Source organism: Aulonocara sp. 'chitande type north' Nkhata Bay, linkage group LG1 (genome assembly GCF_057382095.1).
Source record: "Aulonocara sp. 'chitande type north' Nkhata Bay isolate Kocher_YH1m ecotype deep benthic linkage group LG1, A_spYH_male_GT1.1, whole genome shotgun sequence".
Classification (NCBI taxonomy): Eukaryota; Metazoa; Chordata; class Actinopteri; order Cichliformes; family Cichlidae; genus Aulonocara; species Aulonocara sp. 'chitande type north' Nkhata Bay.
The window spans coordinates 4,329,813-4,349,088 of NC_141344.1; the positions used below are offsets into that span (position 1 = coordinate 4,329,813).

General features: G+C 39.4%; 1 protein-coding gene across 1 annotated transcript in view; it reads right to left on the reverse strand.

Annotated features, from left to right (window-relative positions):
- LOC147338539 (neural-cadherin-like) overlaps nucleotides 1–19,276 on the reverse strand; it is a 326,059-nt gene that overhangs the window by 174,588 nt on the left and 132,195 nt on the right. Inside the window, exons 9-16 of the mRNA XM_086300701.1 lie at nucleotides 17,572–17,740; nucleotides 16,778–16,948; nucleotides 16,108–16,280; nucleotides 14,540–14,707; nucleotides 11,286–11,535; nucleotides 6,044–6,171; nucleotides 5,642–5,828; nucleotides 1,215–1,358 (exon numbers count right to left, since the gene is read on the reverse strand). Of these exons, the coding sequence (XP_086156827.1) occupies nucleotides 1,215–1,358; nucleotides 5,642–5,828; nucleotides 6,044–6,171; nucleotides 11,286–11,535; nucleotides 14,540–14,707; nucleotides 16,108–16,280; nucleotides 16,778–16,948; nucleotides 17,572–17,740 (1,390 nt within the window). The remainder of the gene's footprint in view (nucleotides 1–1,214; nucleotides 1,359–5,641; nucleotides 5,829–6,043; nucleotides 6,172–11,285; nucleotides 11,536–14,539; nucleotides 14,708–16,107; nucleotides 16,281–16,777; nucleotides 16,949–17,571; nucleotides 17,741–19,276) is intronic.

Genomic DNA, 19,276 nt, shown 5'->3' on the forward strand with positions numbered 1-19,276 from the left:
TACAGTTTACTTCAGAACTAAGGAGTTGTGATATGTAAACCTATTCTAGTCCAAGAATCCAGGAATAAAAATATGGAGCTAGAAATGAACATAATTAGGTCCCCTTTGACCTTATGATGATGAACATGTATCAGTTTTCAACTTTTCATGTTCAAAAGTCAAATGAAACAGTGTTAAATAAATATAGAGGGAATCTTTCCGGTATTACATACAAGCTCTTTTTATTAATTTTTTAAACTCCAGTTCAGTTTCTTTATCTCAAAGGCATTAATTCACTCTGCTTTGATAGCCAAAAAAGAGCTACTGTTTCCCACACGCCTCTCTCTGCCCAAGTAAGTCCAAACGTGACTCGTAGACTCTCTTTCAGCTCGGTTTCAGTCACCCACCACTGTAAATAGCTTTGGCTGCTTATAGTGAGCATTTAATATTTTATTTTATTTACAATCTGTAGATTTTGTTCCTTGCTGTCGCTACCACTTCAGGAAACATGCATTAAATATTAGCTGTTAGAGATGTGTGTTCTTCCTGAGTGCAATTATGGTCTTGTCTTTTCTGTCATGAGCTGACATTTGCCTCTGGCCATGACAGCTGAGTTTCTTGGCGTGTTCCCCCACAAAGATAAATTTTTTCATTTTGGGACTCTGGAAAGCTCTTATATCCTAACATGGCTCCATAATTAGTGGTTTTAATTAGGGAAGTTCAGTGAAAGGATCAACCAGTCTTTAAGATGTCTGGAATTAAAAGTACCTGGTACATCAACTCAGGACCACCTTCTCAAATGAAAACAGTGTTTATTTTAGAATAAAACCCATTTGCCACTGATGACTTTTAAAAAATGACAACATTAATAGCAGGAATTTAAAGGCTGTAGTAAGAATAAGAATCCTTGACTACAGTAAAGATGGTTTTTTTTGAAACCATTGAAAGGTTTTATTAAAAGAGTTCAGTTTTCTGTTTCAACCTCTCGTATTGCAGTTTTTTTTTATTACATGTTTTACACTGCAAACCTTTCCTCAAAGTAATAGGGGGTTAGACAAAAGCAGTGAAGGGTGAAAGTTTTTCTTTGGTGAAGGGAAAGCAAAACACTTCAGCAATGAGCTGGAGAAAATGTGCTCAATATTGAACATACAGTGCCATCGCCATCATCACTCCTACATATCCCAAAATTCCGAAATGCACAAGTACATACAGAATCCTTTATCCGTGCCACCCACCTTCGTCCCCGTCGTTGGCGCTGACTGTGAGAATGGCAAAGCCCACATCAGCGTCCTCATCCACATCGACCTCATAGGAGGCCTGTGCAAACTCCGGCTTGTTATCGTTGACGTCGCTAATAAAAATGCGTACGTATGCTGTGTCTGGAAAAAAAAGTAAGACAGAGACACTATTATTAAGATGAGGCTGTTCTTATTCCATCACCTTTTTAAAAGGAAACTATCATTTGCAGTGATGCAGATAAAAAGGTAGACTTTTCTTCATGCATTCACAATATATATAATTGTTGTCTTTCCGGTGCTTTTATATCTGCCATCTGTCTCCACATTTTCACTCTGTGTTACTGGTAAATTCAGCTGGTTCTGCTTCTTTACAGCATGCAACCACAGGCTGAAGCAGAGTATGAAGCACCCTGGGGGGATCAGTGTAACGCTCAGCAGTTGAGCAACCCAACACACCATATTTCCTTTGATATCTGTATCAAAACGAGCATAATTTGCAATACAGCTTTAAGATGAGATAAAATATTTAAACCAGGGTGGAAGAGTTGGTATACAGTTCGCGGCACAAATAGCAAGCTAATGCAGCCCTTGGAGCTATAACAAAGCAAGTCACAGATGCCAGAGCTTTTCAAGTGTCGGAGTCTGTCGGAGAGAAAAAGGTAAGAAGAGGCGAAACATGAATACAGGAAGTGGAAAAGCAGATGTAGCAGTCATCCCCTTATCCTCCCTCTCATCTGTTAATGATGCCCACTCATCCATGTTTTCACACTTTCGTGCCATGCATGTGTTAAAACTATGAACCCAAATCCACCCCAACACGAGTTGCGAGTAGCAGCTTTGTGCCTCTGAAAACAGTGTTAATCAGAATTATCCTTTCTGACTAATTGACTGTCTGTTGTCTCTAGTTTGCAACATCTCTTGGTGTTGCAAAGCAATTTATGTGTGCTGGGATGATGTTGCTACCCGATATGCTGACCTTGCTTACCTGAAATGCTAAAAGTCTTCACTGGTATAAAAGTGATAAAACTCTTTTACAAAACATAACATTACATAGCATCCCACTTGTTAGCCAATGACAGCTGGACAGACTCCAGACCAGCAGAGACCCTGAATGGAACAAGTGGAAGAAGACGGATGGATGGATGGATGATGTACTACTACACCAAAGCCACAATTTAGAGGGGGAAGCAATATAAGCTCCTTTTTCCTATCTTATATAAAGCTTATTCCGAACATCCACCAATATAATCATTCAAAGCTGCTTTTTGCTCTAAGCCATAGATTGTACTTGTGACTATGGCTGAATTTCTCTGAGGACCAGAGGAAGCACTGTAATTCCTTGTAATTCCAGTTGAGATGAGTTACACTGAGTCCACATTAAGGCTTGTTAATGCTCTTGTCTTTTCAGCAGTCATAAATTGACTTTTTTGACTACTGAATGTATAAAAATGCATATTCTACTTGAGCACTCAAAGAACTTTATACAACTTGCCTCTTTCACCCATTCATTTAAGCTCTTTTTTTTTTTTTTAACCTATGCTCTACCTAAGTGCTTTCTATCCAATACGCACACTCTGATGGCTGCATCAGACAGCAAACTGGAGTACAGTGTCTCACCCAAGAATACTTTGGCATGCAGACTGGAACAGCCAGGGACTGAACTACCAAAGGACAGGATAAGCAATGTATGGGCCTGAAACTCAAAGCTACCTGTTCCCTAAAACATAGCCTGCTTTTAATCTAATTGAGATCTAAAATTATGAAATGAACATCATGCTGTCTTCAGTTGCACTTAAAACTCATAATAAAGACAATAAAATCATCAGTAAAATGTTTACTGAGGTCAGAGATCAAGTTAGCTAAAGGCACTTCCACACTTTTCTAGATCCTGACTATAAGACCTTTTTCCTTCCCAAAATATGATTGTACAAGAGCCTACACTATTTATTTATTTATTCGGGACCAAATACTTTTCTCAAGTCTATATTTTCTGTGAGAATGAACCTTTATCCGTTAAATAATGTCCAATATGATCACTAATGTGACACTGTTCATTTAAACCAGGTGTGTCCAACTCCAGGCCTCAAGGGCCGGTGTCCTGCAGGTTTTAGATATCACCCTGGGTCAACACACCTGAAGCAAATGATTAGTTTCAGGCCTCTGGAGAACTTCAAGACATGTTGAGAAGGTAATTTAGCCATTTATAATTTTGTGTTGGATTAAGGACACATCTAAAACCTGCAGGACACCGGCCCTCAAGGCCTGGAGTGGGACACCCCTGGTTTAAACCATCTTTGCTACTGAGAAATGTATCTTTCATTTTGCATATGTCTATCCAAATAAAAATCTGCCTTGCTGGCAGTTACAAGTAAAGCGTTACTGTAATCCAAAGCGTGGATGTACTTACATTAATTTAAGTTTTAGACCATAAAAAGTGACCAAAACATTAGCATCCGCTGTACAGCCTGCATGGGAAGAAAACTTCTTTCTACAGTGAAAATGTAAACTTCAAATCCGAGCAAGTACAGAGCACGCTGCCACGGGAATGTGAAATTCACAGAGAAACCCCCGGATCCCCCCACTGACAGACCGCTGCTGCACTCGGCAAAGCTCCACCTTTTTTGCTGTGTTTTACTTGCATCTATTTGAAAGAGTGTAAACACGAAACATTATTTTATTTTATATGCTGAAATATGCAGAAAATAGGATTAAAAGTTATAGAATTTCTTCAAGTCAAAGACTGTTGCATATGATGCAATTTTTGCTTAATGCAATGTGAAAAAAATAAAAGATTAAAACTCATAAAACAATTTCTAAAAAGAGGCTTTCCATTTGATTCAATTTTATATGATGAAAAAATAGAATTGAGCTGAAAGGTCTGTTGCTTTATTACGCATTCAGGTTGTGTATAATGATTTAAAAAAGTAACTAAGTAACTAATTGCTTTTGAAAATAAGTAATCAGTAAAGTAACAGGATTACTTTTTTAGAGAAAAAGTAAGTAGACTAACACTCATGGCGCCTCCAGAATTTTGATGGCGAGAAGTGCTTCCACTGTCAGTCGCACGTTTTTTTTCCCACAAGAAAATCATGTGGAACCAGAGCTCCTCCCACTTTACATCTCTGTTACATTCACTTGTGGGTGTTTGCATCAGTGATAAGTATCTGTTAATTTGCCTGTCATCCATCCTCCTTCATGCCACCTCATTTATTATTAATATGACAGAAACAAATAAATAACTCTGGCAGCTTTCCTGCCGCCTCTCCTCTTCTTAATATTTAACTTCTGTTTACGTTGCCACAAATGTCAGTGAGTCAGACCGAGAGAGAGGGTCTGTTAATAATCTATGATCATATTTATTAAAAATACATCCTGGTGTGTTTTTGCTGTTTTTCAACACCTCTCTCCATCCACCCATCTGTCTCAACATCTGTTTGTTTCTTCGCGTCTATATTCAGCCAGCGCATGTATGCATTTCATCTGGCAGCAAATGAGAGAGAAATAGAGAGATGGAGGGAGACGGGGTGCAAGAGAGAAAGATGGAAAGAGAAAGGTGGCCTTTGGTCCTTTCGAAGAGAGAGATGAGCAGATGTGGGAAAGCGACAGAAAGGAAGACAGAGATTACTGCTGCCTTCAATGAAGATTTGGAGCTTCAGACTGAAGAGTACGGAGCAGCTATCTGCAGCCGTCTCCTCCTCTGTGCTCGCTCTATTTTGCAGTCACTATATGAGGAGCCACCATCGCTACACAAACGCAAAGTAGATTACGACTCATATCCATTACATCGATAGGTTTGCATTTCTACAATCTGAGCTCACGCAGGTTATATAAAAGTCATTAGCATAAATAGGTTCTGACTAAACACTTTTCCTGGTGTAATGTTGTTTCACCTGCTCTTCATTCAGTGCAACAAACATTTCTTAGCAGTATTACAGTCAATGCTAACAGTACAGGTGGGACTAAACAGACCCCGAATGATGTGATATTGTCACTTCAGTACAATATTATTGTGATTCTTAACATTTTGCAATATGTTGAGTATTGCAATACCATAGATTGCGATTGATCACCTCTTTTCAACTGCAAATTATGTCCTCAAAGATAAACTTTGTTAATATCCATTTTATCCAATAAAAAAAAATGCACATTTTCTTTCTCCAAAATGAAATTGTCACACATACTAACAATTTAACTAAAACCTGCAAAATATTACATTCAAATGATTTTCTCCGTTGTGCATATCATAACTAGACTAGTGGACAGCTGAAGGAATTAAACCTAGGTCCTACCTGGCAGCTTTATATAATTGTTGTTATTAAGAGTCAGGCTCAGTACTGAAGAAACTTAGCAAAAACACAACAGGAATCACAACTTAGTTATAGATCCAGTTACAAGATGTTCTGTGTAGTGTTGGTCTTATTTACCAGAGTTGGGCTGCCCATGCTTGCCGGGCCGCGCTGACTCCCATCCATCTACAGACTGAACCTCCAACAGGTACGAGCTTTTGGTCTCACGGTCAAATACGGCCTGAGTGTAGATGAACCCCAGCTCTGGGTCGATACGGAAATACTGATGGTCCCCACTGCGATCCTCCAGCAGGGAGTAAGAGATCTGGGAGGTGGGGGCAGACACAATTATACAGAAGGCCAGATGCTAAAACTGAGTTAATTAGTGCAAATTTGCACAGCAAGGAAGAAGACCTCTTGAATAATGAAAAGCAGAATGAAAATAATACAGAGCAGAAATTCAAAAACATTCATTTCAACCAACGATGCATCATTACTCTTTACAATGATTTGTGTGTAAACGTGTGGATTTGTTCTCACCTTGCCATTGGGGCCCAAATCCAGGTCATTAGCTGAAACCTGGAAAACCAAAGCTCCCGACTCTGCTCCTTCAGTGACCGAGGCCTCATAGATGGATGAAGTAAAAAAAGGGACGTTGTCATTTACATCTGGAGAGGGAAGAAATACAGATAGTGCTCAGAGTTAAATAAAAATGCTTCTCCATTTGAGATCTACTGGATTTAACAGAAATGTCACAGATAAGCGATGGGCTTTCTGAAGGGGACAAGCTAGTCTTACTTTTCACACTGATTATCACTGCTGCTTCAGAGGAAGAAAGAAGGTGTAACCAGGGCTGCACATAAGTGTTCCACAGGTGCGCGTTCGCTGTCAAAATAAAAGACGCGCACCAGATAAGAAGTTGCAACACGCATTTGCGTACGTAAGATTTTCTGGAGGAGGACGGACATTTGCTCAGAACTCTTAAAGATGTCGAAGAAGCAAGCTCTGTAAGCAATTACTTTGGTGTTCCCCCACCGCCAAAGAAACGTCAGAAGGAGTTCAAACCGCAAAAGAAGCGCATATTCTCTGAATTTCCGGGAATATGCTCTTCTTTTGCGGTGGAGGAACACCAAAGTAATTGCTTACGGAGCTTGCTTCTTCGACATCTTTAAGAGTTCTGAGCAAATGTCCGTCCTCCTCCAGAAAATCTTACGTACGCAAATGCGCGTTGCAACTTCTTATCTGGTGCGCGTCTTTTATTTTGACAGCGAACGCACACTTGCGGACCACTTATGTGCAGCCCTGGGTATAACAATATCTATATATAGCATAAAAGTCACAGAAGTTTAAAACAAAACAAAAAAATCTTGGTTCAAACAAGATGAACTGCTACAGCAGCACTCAGTGTAAGATAAACTATGTTTATTATGTACAGCAAGTCATGCAAAGCTACTTGAGTCTAAAAAAAGGAAATGTAGAGCTGGAAATGAGCACAACAGACCTCTGACATCCTCACCTGCTTACAATAACTTAAGCTCCTTTTTCTCCTTCAAAAACAACTAAAGAAACAACAGTAATTTTATTCTAATTATATTTATTCAACTGGTGATTCACTGGCAAAAATACTTTTCGTTTCATGTCTGTGAAGGTTCTCAGTCATCCAGGTCATCGTAGTCAAAGGAGCTTGCAAAGAAAATCGTCTGGACTTCTTTAAGTTGCTTGAAGACGTTTCACCTCTCATCCGAGAAGCTTCTTCAGTTCTAAGGTCAAATGGTGGAGAGTCCCAGATTTAAACCTAGTGGGAGTTTCCCCCCCACAGAGGGACAAAAGGACCCCCTGATGATCCTCCTGATCCCGCCTGAGCCAAGGTGTGAAACTGGGTGTGGGTCCCAATCAGCCAGGGTTTCGGGTGAGCTCATTGTGAAACCTGGCCCCACCTCATCATGCGAATTGCTGAGGTCAGATGGCCCAGGGTGTGAGTGGGCGTTAAGGCGTCTGGGGAGGGATCTCAAAACTGGATTATAGATGGCAGACAGTTGGTGTCGTAAACCCCCGCCTCTGTTCAAAGATGGTCGCTCACAGTGGACATAGATGGCTTCTTTTACTACTTTTCGTTTCCTACTTTCCACATGTTAGCGTTTGACTGCAGTTTGGCAGCAGTGTTTCTGGGCAGCACCAAATGCACAGAGCATATTCTTCCTCTCCTGGTTGCTTTACATTTATTTGTACAATTAAGATCTTTTAAACCTACACTTATATGCTTCTTTTTTTAATAAAACAAAAAACCCCAGATGCTCAGAAATACTCTATAAATTTTGATCACTTGTAAATGGAATTTGTGTTAGAACCACTTTAGCTCCAGCACAATAAAGCAGCCTTCGTGTCAGTGTCAGGTCACATGGAGCCACATGCAACAAACTTTCAAACAATCTGTTTGCAATTAGAACTTCATTTTATTTTGCTCTGTAATTAGCTTGATTTTTTTCCACAATTCGCATTGCTATTAACAGGCTGCTGCAAAGCACTGCTGCTGTAGACAAAAGTGAAGAGAAAAAGGTCACTTTGTTTTTAAACATCTGTAAAAAGAAATAAATAAAATAAAACACATTTTAATCATTGTGACAAATCTAAAATAAGTGCATCTGTGATAACTTCTATCAGAGTATTAGAAACCCCTGTGCAGTGCTGTTTGGTTTGTTACCTGAAGCATCTCACCAAAGTGGCTCTTTTCCACTTTATAATGCAAACATAATATAAAGTCATGAAAACTGAAAAAACCCAAAAACCAGTCAGATGAGGATTTGGTTTGACTGCCCTTTGGTGCCAAGTGTTTTCTTACAAAGGACCATCTGGAAAATGGAAAAGGGCAAGCAATATCTGACAGGTGACTAGATGAAGACTAACTTCAACCTACTGGATCAATGAAACACAAAACACAGAAAGCACTGAAAAGGAAAAACAAGCTGCAGTCTGAGGGGCTTTGAAAGTAAGCAAATTACGAGTCAAGTATGCCAATTTACCCAAACCATCTGTGGTTTCTCTGTAAGCTCACTGTAAGCTCACAGCTTAAAGACTGGCAAATCTCGCATGATTATGATGCCATAAAATCTTCTAAAAAACAAAAATGAAACAACTGGTTTGCAAAGTAACTGCTTTCAACCAATTCTCATCATCATAAGGGATGAGTATCAGCACGGTGGGACATAAAGTGGCGAAATCATGCTAGTCTTTATATTTACTGTAACAGCAACCAATTATGTCTTTGCACAGTTTTCGATATCGCAACTATTTTTCCCCAGTTTGGGACAAAATGAGGATCAAAGCGTGCATTAGAGCGCTCAATACTGGACAAAAAAACTGGGCTTTTTTTTCACATCACTTACCTTGAACCATAACAAAAAGAAAGACAGAAAGTTATAAGCCAAAAGTTGAAACGCAGGCAGTACCAAGAACCAGTGAGGAGGACGAGAGCTTACGTTTTCCTCAACAGCGGAAGCCAGATTTTAACACAGCTGATTTAAGACCAAAAGCATTACAGAAATGACTTGAACAGAGCCACGCATTAAATCTAATGCTGCTTCATATACCTTTTTTCTTTCTCCTTTCTTCTCAGCAAATGTCTTAATCTATGAATTAAAAATGGGGCCTTAAATCCATTAGACCTCCCTCACTTCCTCAGACTGACTGCCTCTGGAGAAGTCAAAGAGCTTTCTTATTAAGACAGATAAGGGGAAGGAGGGGTGAGGAAAGTCGGGAAAAAGAAAGAGAGGGTCTGTGAGAATTAATTATTTCTTACTGGATTAAGACCAGTTCGAAATGGAGTATGTGTATGTGTGCATATGTGTGTGTGTGTGTTCATGCATGCATGTTACAAGGGAATTCATAGCTCGTGTCTGGTCAGCAGGGCATTACTATTAACTGCAACAGACCAAACTAATAATGGTAGAATAAAAATGATAGAGAAGAGTGACCTTTCATTGGAAAATGTGAGCTTTGAGTGACAGGGTGAGATCTGCAGTGGCAGCGAGGCACTGGGGTTAAGCATATATATGTATATATCTATGCTCACTCCCAAAAGCTGTCAAATTCTTCAAAATAATTTGGATTTGTGTAGTTTTAAACAACTCTACTGGAAAATTGGAGCTCAGTTGGCAGACTTCGGCTGCCCTGCCATCTCTATTCAGTCTTTATTTTCTTCTGTGGCCTCAATTTAGAAAGGACCAGTACAACAACAGATCAATGCTGAATAACAAGACAACAATAATAATCTGAACTGAACTTTTCTACTGTACTGAGTCAAAGCATACCACAGAAGGTGAGAATGCTCAAAAGAAAACATGTTTTATCAGCAACATGCATGTAGAGCTGCAACTAACTGTTCACTATCAAATACACAACCTGCCTCAGTTTAGTTTGTGCGACTGGTATTGTAACACATTAACTAAACATCAGAGTCATGCAGCGACACCGCATTCTTCACTTTTTTAGTGTTAAAAGAGGCTGCTGGGTTTAACAGAAACATTATGGCTCTGGTAAATTATAAAAAAGGTCACTTTGACAGCAAGTAAAACAATAAAAAACTCTTATTTAACCAACAAATGACCAAACCATCACCTTCATGTTGTTCTGTGCTGACTCTATAGCCACAGAGTGTGGGCAAAGTAGTCATGAACTCATTTTTAAGTGCAGTACTAGGTGTGTGCTGCTCATATTGCTTTATGTGCCACCGCTGGCTTTCTGCAAGCTGTTTATGTGTGTTTGCTACTCTCTCCCCTCCCTCTGCTGCATTTTTTCATAACACATTTGTTCCTATGGACATATTTATTATTTATACATATTATTTCTGGCTGCTGTTACAACCAAATCTCCCCTTGTGGGACAATTAAAGTATTATTCTATTCTATTTTTCTTTTTTTTACTGTCAGATAACAATTGACAATGAAATGTTGACGTTAACGAGGTCGCTGCCCTGCACCGCTCAAATTTGGATTTTTGGAAGTTCAATGCTGACTGACAAAATCTACATTGACATAATTTTAAAAACAAAGACTGTGCTGAGAATCTATCTGTATTTACAAGTTATCATTGCACACTGTACTGTGAGGAGTATAGTATACCATTACCTAACTGTGTGATATTTAAATGGCATCATGCGCGATCTTAAATTCAACTTAAGTTATTTTATTGCAAACAAATGACTGTGTAACTAATAACTGATGAAATTACTAGTAATGTTATCAATTGTGTTGATGGTAAGTTAGAAAAGAAGATACTTTTGGAGTTATTTGGACTTATTTCCCAAAGATGCATAATGACGCTTATTATCAAGTATTTTCTTGATTTTATTTTTCTGTATCTTGAAAACTCGAGAAATTAATTCTGTTTGGAGCTTATTTTACGCAGCCTGACCAAAAAAAATGACTCGACTGGCATTTTTTTGTTTTGTCACAGAACAGAAATTCATTCCTTTGCTGAACTTCCTCTCGCTAAATTCTTACCTGCTTCTGATTTAATGCATCTGTGTGACATTGTCCTTGTACCTTTAATCATACCATGTTTTAACAACATTGTTTTGCTTATGTTTACTGTTCACTTAATGGGCATTTATTAAAGGCATCTATTGATAAAACAGTAAGTTTTAATAAATAAAATGTGACACATGGAAGGCTAAATTATTCCACAGGGCGACTGTTGTGACAATTTCCATGAGATATCAAATGAAACATGTTACATTTGGAGATTCTAAATTACAAAAAGAAAGCGTGAATAAAAGAGGGCTTACCAGTGACATTGACATAGACTGTCGTGAAGGCAGCCAGTGGTACAGCAGCAACATTCTGAGCTCGAACCCTCAGCATGAAGTTCTTGGTGGTCTCATAGTCCAGGGGCTCTGCCACCAGGATAGATGCCGAACCATCCTCTCGGTTGGGGGTCAAGTAAAAGCGCACTGGCATGTTGGTCTCTGGGACCATGCCATCCTCCAAATTATAAGTTACTCTGGGATCTCCAAGAGGTGAAGTGGCTTTGATGGTCTTTTTGGAACAAAGATAAGAAAAGAGGGAAACAATAAAGGCAAAATATCAAAACAATGGGATACCTCACTTTTTTGTCTGCATGACACCACCACAGAGGGGCTGTCACATAAATATTAAAATCTCCACAGAAGGAATTTTAGTGTAGCCTTCATCCATGTCTGGGAAGAAGTCTTTGAAATGGTCAAAGTCCACTAGTGGTTCCTCAGAAAACTCAATAAACTGCACAATAAATGATTTAATGAACTTCTTTTTTTCTCCTTGTTCCCATTAGATAAAGTGTCACTATAAATGAGTTACTCTGACTCCCTGGAAGTTGTCTTACCAAATAAACGACTGAATTCACATTTAATACCCACAACAAGGTTTGGGTTTATTTGCCTCCACGTGTCGTTCTCATTTTCTCATATTTGGAAGTCACCCATAACGATTCTACCTGAGAGATGACCAACAGCACAGAAATCCAGAAAACCAACAGCAATTTGCATTTGGCAAATTTTTTACATGTTTCCAATTATGAACTCTGAGAGCTGGAAAAATGCTAAATTCCAGCAGTGACCCTCAGGACAGGAAGGGAAGTGTAAAGAGCTACTGCTGAGCTCCAATTGAAGGGTGCATTACAAATAGGGGGAAAACGATCTGCCCAAATGGGAAAAAAGCCTTTTACAGCCCATAATAATGAACACTAAAATAATAGAAAGTCTCAAACTGTTACACTAGACAACAACCCGCTGAAATGTTGTGGGATGAAAGGGAAACACTCTGCTCTTCATTCTGCTTTCTCCATAAACTAATTAAGGAGAAACTATTCAAAGCTGATGCCACATACACCCCAATTAAAATCAAAAATGCCATTTCGGGCACGATGCAGCTTGCCTATGGGTGACCTAGCTGTATCCATTCAACCTGCAGAGCATGGCAGCTACAATAATGAGACACCCTGCGAGGCATGCGGAACTAGCAAACATGTCTGACTACTATATGCCCCGATTTAGGACATAAAAACTCAAAATGTCCATGGCAGAGATTTAACAACCCACCGAGAGTCATTTTATCTTTGCTCAACGGTCAAATCAACACTGATCTGCCATCTCAATTTATACTCCATACCGCAGGGACCGCGCTCTGTGTGCTTCCCTTTATCAGCATCTGGAACAAACACAATTAAACACACACAGTGCCGTATAAAGTATTCTCCCATGTCTTTTTATTTCAACCCTTTGAGTTTGAATATTCATCATAAACTTTAATGGATTAAACTGCTTCCAAGAGACTCTTAGAAAATACTGTTAATGGCATGAAAAGCCATGTCCATAAATAACAAAGTGCTGTTGACAGGATACATCTGAACCACACAAGCAATGAATCAACAGATTTAAGGGTCTTTTGAATGTCTGCATTTTTCTGTAGCTGCGGTTCCTAAACCTGTAGCTGCACTGGCATCCCACACACTTCCTACACAGTTACACTCTTTTGTTGTTGCTCGCCATTAAGACCGACTGAATGCCTTAAAAACACATCAAAGCTGTAAAAAGATTGTGAGGGAAGACCGACACAAAACGGGCCTCTGCTCTTCTCTTCAGACACGTTTAGGAAGGGATAACATCAGGATTAACATGCAACAAACATCTTTGGTCAGCAATAATCCACAAACTTTGCATAATATGTTTTTAAGCTCGATGCCACGATGCCAAACAATGGGGTTTTTTTTATGTTGTTTCATAGTCTGTACAATCTTTAATCTTTATTTTTACTAAAACTGGGCCTTTTTTTCTCCAGTTTCTCCAGTTTATACTTGTGCATAAAAGCAGTATTTCCACATAACTCCTTTATTATTGAAGACCAAAGTAAAAAGCCCGCTGAGAAAATCCCCACTAAAACTTTTTGAAAAAATTGTTACCATGAAAAATGGATTACAGTGTAGCAGGGCTTTGTGTACAGAAAGAATCTGAAAACACAAGCATTATACATGTGATAATTGCCCCCGAAAAACGAGCAGGAACAGCCCGACTGCCAATTAGACACTAGATGAGTTTAAAACAAAAAAAGACAAAAAACAAAACGTTTAATTTTAAAATCAAAGTAAGTACTCCTTCAAACAAAGAAAAATAAAATTATTAACATATAAATATGGATTCATGGCATGTCAAGTGCATCTTTTACATACATGTACATATCCCACATAACATGTACTTGACATAAACACAACACAATTCATATATATAAAAACATACTGTGTAAGTACTGATCTAATCTATTTGTGTGCTCTGGAGGAAGCCTGACTCCTCCGTTCTGCATGTGCAAGTCTCCTTGGGCATCCATCAGAATGAGCGTGTGTGTGTCTGTGTGTGTTTAGAGGAACAGAATAAAGCTCAGTAGGAATACATGTGTGATAAAGCGAGTAGTAGAAAGTGCTTTTATTATTCAGTAAGAGTAGAAAACTATAAAACTATATAAAAGCCAGTCCATTACTTTTTAGTGATTAGATTACACAGTATCAACTAATTTATTTTGCATATTGTATGTCTGGTTATAGCTTCATTCATTAAATCTCTCTCAAGTTTAATGCTGCAACTGTTTATTCTGGTGCATTCGTTCACCACAAATAAAGACAACCATCTCTTTAACATTTTTTTTCATTCAAGTTGTCTTTTGTAGGAAATGCATGACACAGCTACACACATTCATATCTCAAGAAATATGGGGCATTTTATAGTGGTAATGAGGGAGGGGCAAAGACTACATTCCCCATTCAGCTTTATCCACACTGGTTGAAAAGCAGAGCACACTTCTTCAAGCTTAAGGCCGATTTATCTGTTGTGCTGTACCAGAGACTAGAAAGAGAGATCATGTTTCTCCAATATTAGCTTGTCTTCACCTCTTCATCTTTACCTTACATATAGAGAGCCCCAAAGCAACTGGTGAGAATTGCTAATGTATAAATAAATTTGCACTGAACTGAATTCAAACCCATATGTTTCTGTGCAACCCCGGAGCAACATACCACGATGGGTGTGTCCCGGACGGTGTTTTCTGGTATGACTACGTTGTAGTTGTCTTTTTCCCACTGTGGAGGCTGGTTCTTCACATTGGTGATGGTAACAGCCAGCTCCACTGAACTGCTCCTGTTTCCTCCATCTGTAGCCACAATGTCTCTGGTAATGTAGGTCCTCTGTGGAAAGAAGTCCACACAGGCAAAAAGACGAGAAGGGGGAGAGAAAGTCACAAGATGTTGTATTCAGTGTGACCGAGGGGTGCGTAATCGTGGCTTCCTTACAGACGGAAGAACAATGTGAAACTAGATCAAACTGATTTCGGCAACCAATCCATTTTCCACACTTCAGTGCAGGATGAAATCGACGGTAAGCTGCATTCGGGTAAACATACTTAAAGATAAGTGTATTGATTGAAGGGCATGGCTCATTGTCGAGCAACGGAGGGGAATGGAGTTTTGCAACCCTTACAAGAGCAATTAGCTTTATCCACTGCAATCAGAGGAAATGATCTGTTCTGGCAAGTAAAGAGAAAAAACGTAACAATACTCTGTAACCCCAGTGTGAATGAGCTGTCATTATTTGGGGAAGTTTTGTCCAGAGCCTCGTGGTTTATGAACCAAGTTGTGGATGTTATGGGCAAGTTGTAATTTCATAATTCTGAGTGAAATAAAAGCTTTTCCAATAGCAATATTTATTGCAGTTACAAAAAAAGCACTTTTTATTTCAATCTTTGCTCTCAGCAATTAAGACACTGAGGCTGTCATGCTGGCAAATGATGAAGAAGTAAGCATGTAGGCATTGCCTGGATCTGTTCATTTGTACTCATTAATAGGAAAAGAAGTTTATATTTTCAAACAGGGCCATGTTCTGGCGAACAATCCAGTGAAACCAAAAATACTGGCTTGGTTCCAGAGGTCAGTATAAGATGCAAGGTGCAGAGGTTACAAACATTCATTCGTCTTGGCACTGGAAGATGGTTCACCGCTGATTTTGGGGCTTTTATCACTACAGCACTCATCTGAGGTGCAGACTTGTTTTGCACAGGCTACGTGGCAATTTCCTCTATTGCTTGTTCATGTTCCCACCAAGATTGTTTTTCTTGTTGGCAGTGAAGCAGGCAGAAGCAGTGAAGTGAGAGAAATAACAGAAATTCTCCTGCAGGCAAAGAAAAAGGCCTTAGTGAAGACATTATCACATTCGCGGGCTGCGGTCTGCTGCTGGCCACAGGACTTCTGCCCCCTCACGGTCAACAAATAAAGGGCTGGAATGCAAATGTACTTGGATACTGGGAGAAGTAGCTTAGTTTAGTTAAAATCTGAAGTTCCCTGCTGCCTTTTTTATAGTTCTCCAGTAGAATTATTAAAGGAAGTCTCACAATTTCAGAGTTTTTCTATCATTTAGAATAGCTTGAGCTTGAAGCTCCAAGGAATCCTGCAAGATAAGTAGCTGCATAGGTTATTCATGTGTTTGTTATGCATCTGGAATCTCATTATGGACTTCCATAGGAATGGAGAACTGTACGAGTTAAGCCTTTTAAAAAAGAGCAAATGGTATCCAGAACATAGCTAAAGTGTACCTGCGAGATGGGTTGGTTAACGTACACCCAGCCTGTCAGTGGGTTGACCCTTAGGTACTCTGGCTGCTCATTAGACATGGAGTATGTGATGGCTGCATTGGTCCCAAAGTCATCGTCGTGAGCCGCCACCCGTAAGAAACTAGTTCCAATCATAGTATCCTCACGGAGGAAGTCTGTAGGAGAAGAATAAGAATAAGAGTGCTTTGCAATTCAGTGGCTCAAGAGACCTTAATTTGTAGTCTTTGATATTGCATCCATCAGCACAGAGGCAAGAGAGAAACTCGAACTTGAAACAATAAAAAAACAAAAAAACAATAAAAACTGTAGACAAACTTTAGTAAACAAAACTAATTAAGAAAGGAATTCAGCAATTTGACAACAAATATGAAGCTTAAACAACCAACAACAGAAAGCAGAAAACAAAGACAAAAGAAATTCCCCAGTGACATGAAAAACTGAATACATGAGCAATTAGTAAAGAGCTCCAATTCTGTAATACTAAAAATTCTGCCATCATAGGAATTCTAACACCAACACTGTTAGCTCATTAGCGTCAGTTTTTCTTGTCAAAATAGGGAGAATGTTTTTTTTTTTTTTTTAATCTTGTTTTTAATCTATATGCATGTGCTTTCATTCTGCGATGCAGCAGGTCGAGCTAATATCTACTGACACTCGTATCTGAGGTTCTCAAACTTGGGACTGTTGTCATTCTGGTCCAGAATGAGAATGTTCAGCTGACAAATGCCAATCAGCGGGTCAGCCGCCTGGTCAGTGGCAGTCACTGTCACCGCGTACTCCCTTTGCCGTTCGCGGTCAAATTTCCTGGCCGTCACAATTACTCCTAGAAAGACAGAGATAACAAGGTCGATCAGATAGCTGAATCATAGCAAACACTGCTTGGTCTCATGTCCCCCAGAGTACTTGTAATTTAACGCTAAAATGATTGCCTCTGCCTGCCTCGAAGCTAAACTTTAAACACAGTAGGGAAGATGAGAGGCACATTATGAAAGAAAATGAGACTTTTTCAAGAGTAGTTATTGTCAAGTCCAAAGAGAATTGTCTTTATTATTTATTTTAGAAATAATTTTTAGCAATGTAATTTACAATATCTCATGCTCTACTGTTGCTACTGAATAAAAAGCTCCATAATATATAAACATATTAATGCATGATAACTTTTAGCTCAACTACAGGTAAAGCTGCATAACAATTCAGTCCAATCTGCAGATACTATTTTTTATATATAATGAATCAAGCTGAAACGTGCCTGAAATAAGCTTAATAATCAAAAACCCAAAGTGGCTCATGTCCAGCACTTTTCCCATTTATTCCCTGCACAATATCGACCACAGACTGACAGACTGAAAGGAACATGTTGTAAAATATTATCCACGTGGGATAAAAGCCTATGTGTTGTTCTGTATGTGTATGTGTGTGCACACGAGTGCTTGTATGTTTCCGTACCGGTTTCTGGGTGTATACTAAATGCAGGCACAGTAGAGTCTTTGTGCATGAAGCCATATGTGACCCTGCCATTGGAGCCTTCGTCAGCATCCACAGCATGAACCTGCAGAACAAACGTCCCCGCTGGCTGGTTCTCCAGGACGGATGTGCTCTCACGGTACTGCTGACACTGAGAATGAGTGAGGCAGGGAGGACAGGTGGGAGGAAGAGAAGACCACAGGAGTGAAAGTGTGAAGAAACTTAGATCAATACGCCATTCCATCCAAACAGTCAGCAAAGGTGTGTGGGAAGTTAAATGTTGAAAGGACAGATTTAAAATTACTACAGTAGTCTTTTACTGGGGGACAAAAAGTGTAATGTTGAAAATAACCACAGGAAAGAAAGTGGGAAGCCTGTGCCCAGCAAGTTTTCTTTTTCTTTAAAAAATATCAGCTTTTGCTTAACCTGTTTAAAGCGGAAGTGGTTGATACCGGGGTGGTGGAACAAATCTCAGATGCCATTAGGCAAACGCTCTCAAAAGCAGTTTAGCAATGTGTTGGTTGTTGCTTTTGTGTTTTGAAAAAGGTGATTTTTTTGGTGTACAGTGTGCATGTTTACTGCTAAGAGCCTTCAGCAGCGTTCAAGGAAACAGAAAACACAAAAAACGTCCATATACGGAGAACCCAGCACTCCCAACATGTGTGGGTCACGCCCTGGAAGCCTCGTAGTGACCAACGCCAGGAGTGCCCTAGATATCCTACGGTCTATCAAAACACTGACCCTACAATGTGAATTAAAAAACAACAACAACAAATGTGTTTTAAATGCTCTGTAGGCCTGACAGTCTGACCCTTGACGACACATTCATGGTGGGGTGAAAAAACAAAACAAAAAAACACCCAGTGGGTTCTGGGGAAGAAATGCCATCATGCTGCTAATCTGAAATGGAATTCTTTGGGCTTGGACATGGGACTCATGCACTAAAGACTTTCAGGGAACAAGAAATCATAAGATGTCTGTGTAGGTTCTCAGTTATCCATCATGGCAGTCTAAGTCGCTTTCTTTCTAAGCTCTTTAGACTAAGTTACAATAAAGGTTTACATACACTGGGCAGGAAATTCACGGCTATTTGGGACTTATGGAGATTTCTTTGAACTTTTCTTTTTCCGGGGTGAAATAATTGTTCAGCATGCATCTTAAATTACTTTAAGACAACAAAAATTGGATGTACAGTACTTACGTATAAAATGGGACAAAAGTATACATAAAGGCTCAAATATGTACATACACCAACACTAATCTTTGGTTAAATGGCCTTTAGCAAGACAGGCCTCAACCACACACTTTTTGTAGCTACAAGCAAGCTATTGAGATAATTCTGCCTGGATATTTGACCCCTCTTCTTGGTAGAATATGTACAGGCATTTGGTTGTCCATGTGGGTCGCTGCAAACTTGGTGAAACCTTCCAGCAGTTACCATGGCAGGCTTGAGCCTTAGTGGCTTCTGGGTTGTTCCTGAACATCCTAACCATTTTCCTTTCATCTGAGGCTGGCAGTTATGGTTTTCGTCCATATATTGGCAAAGTAGACACATCCCAAAAATTTGTACTGTTGAACAGTTGTTTGAGATTATGATCTTGGAATCCGCAGTTGTTTAGAAATGACTCAAAGAAACCTTCCCGACATGTATAAATCTACAGTTCCTAATCTTCACTGAGTTCCATGG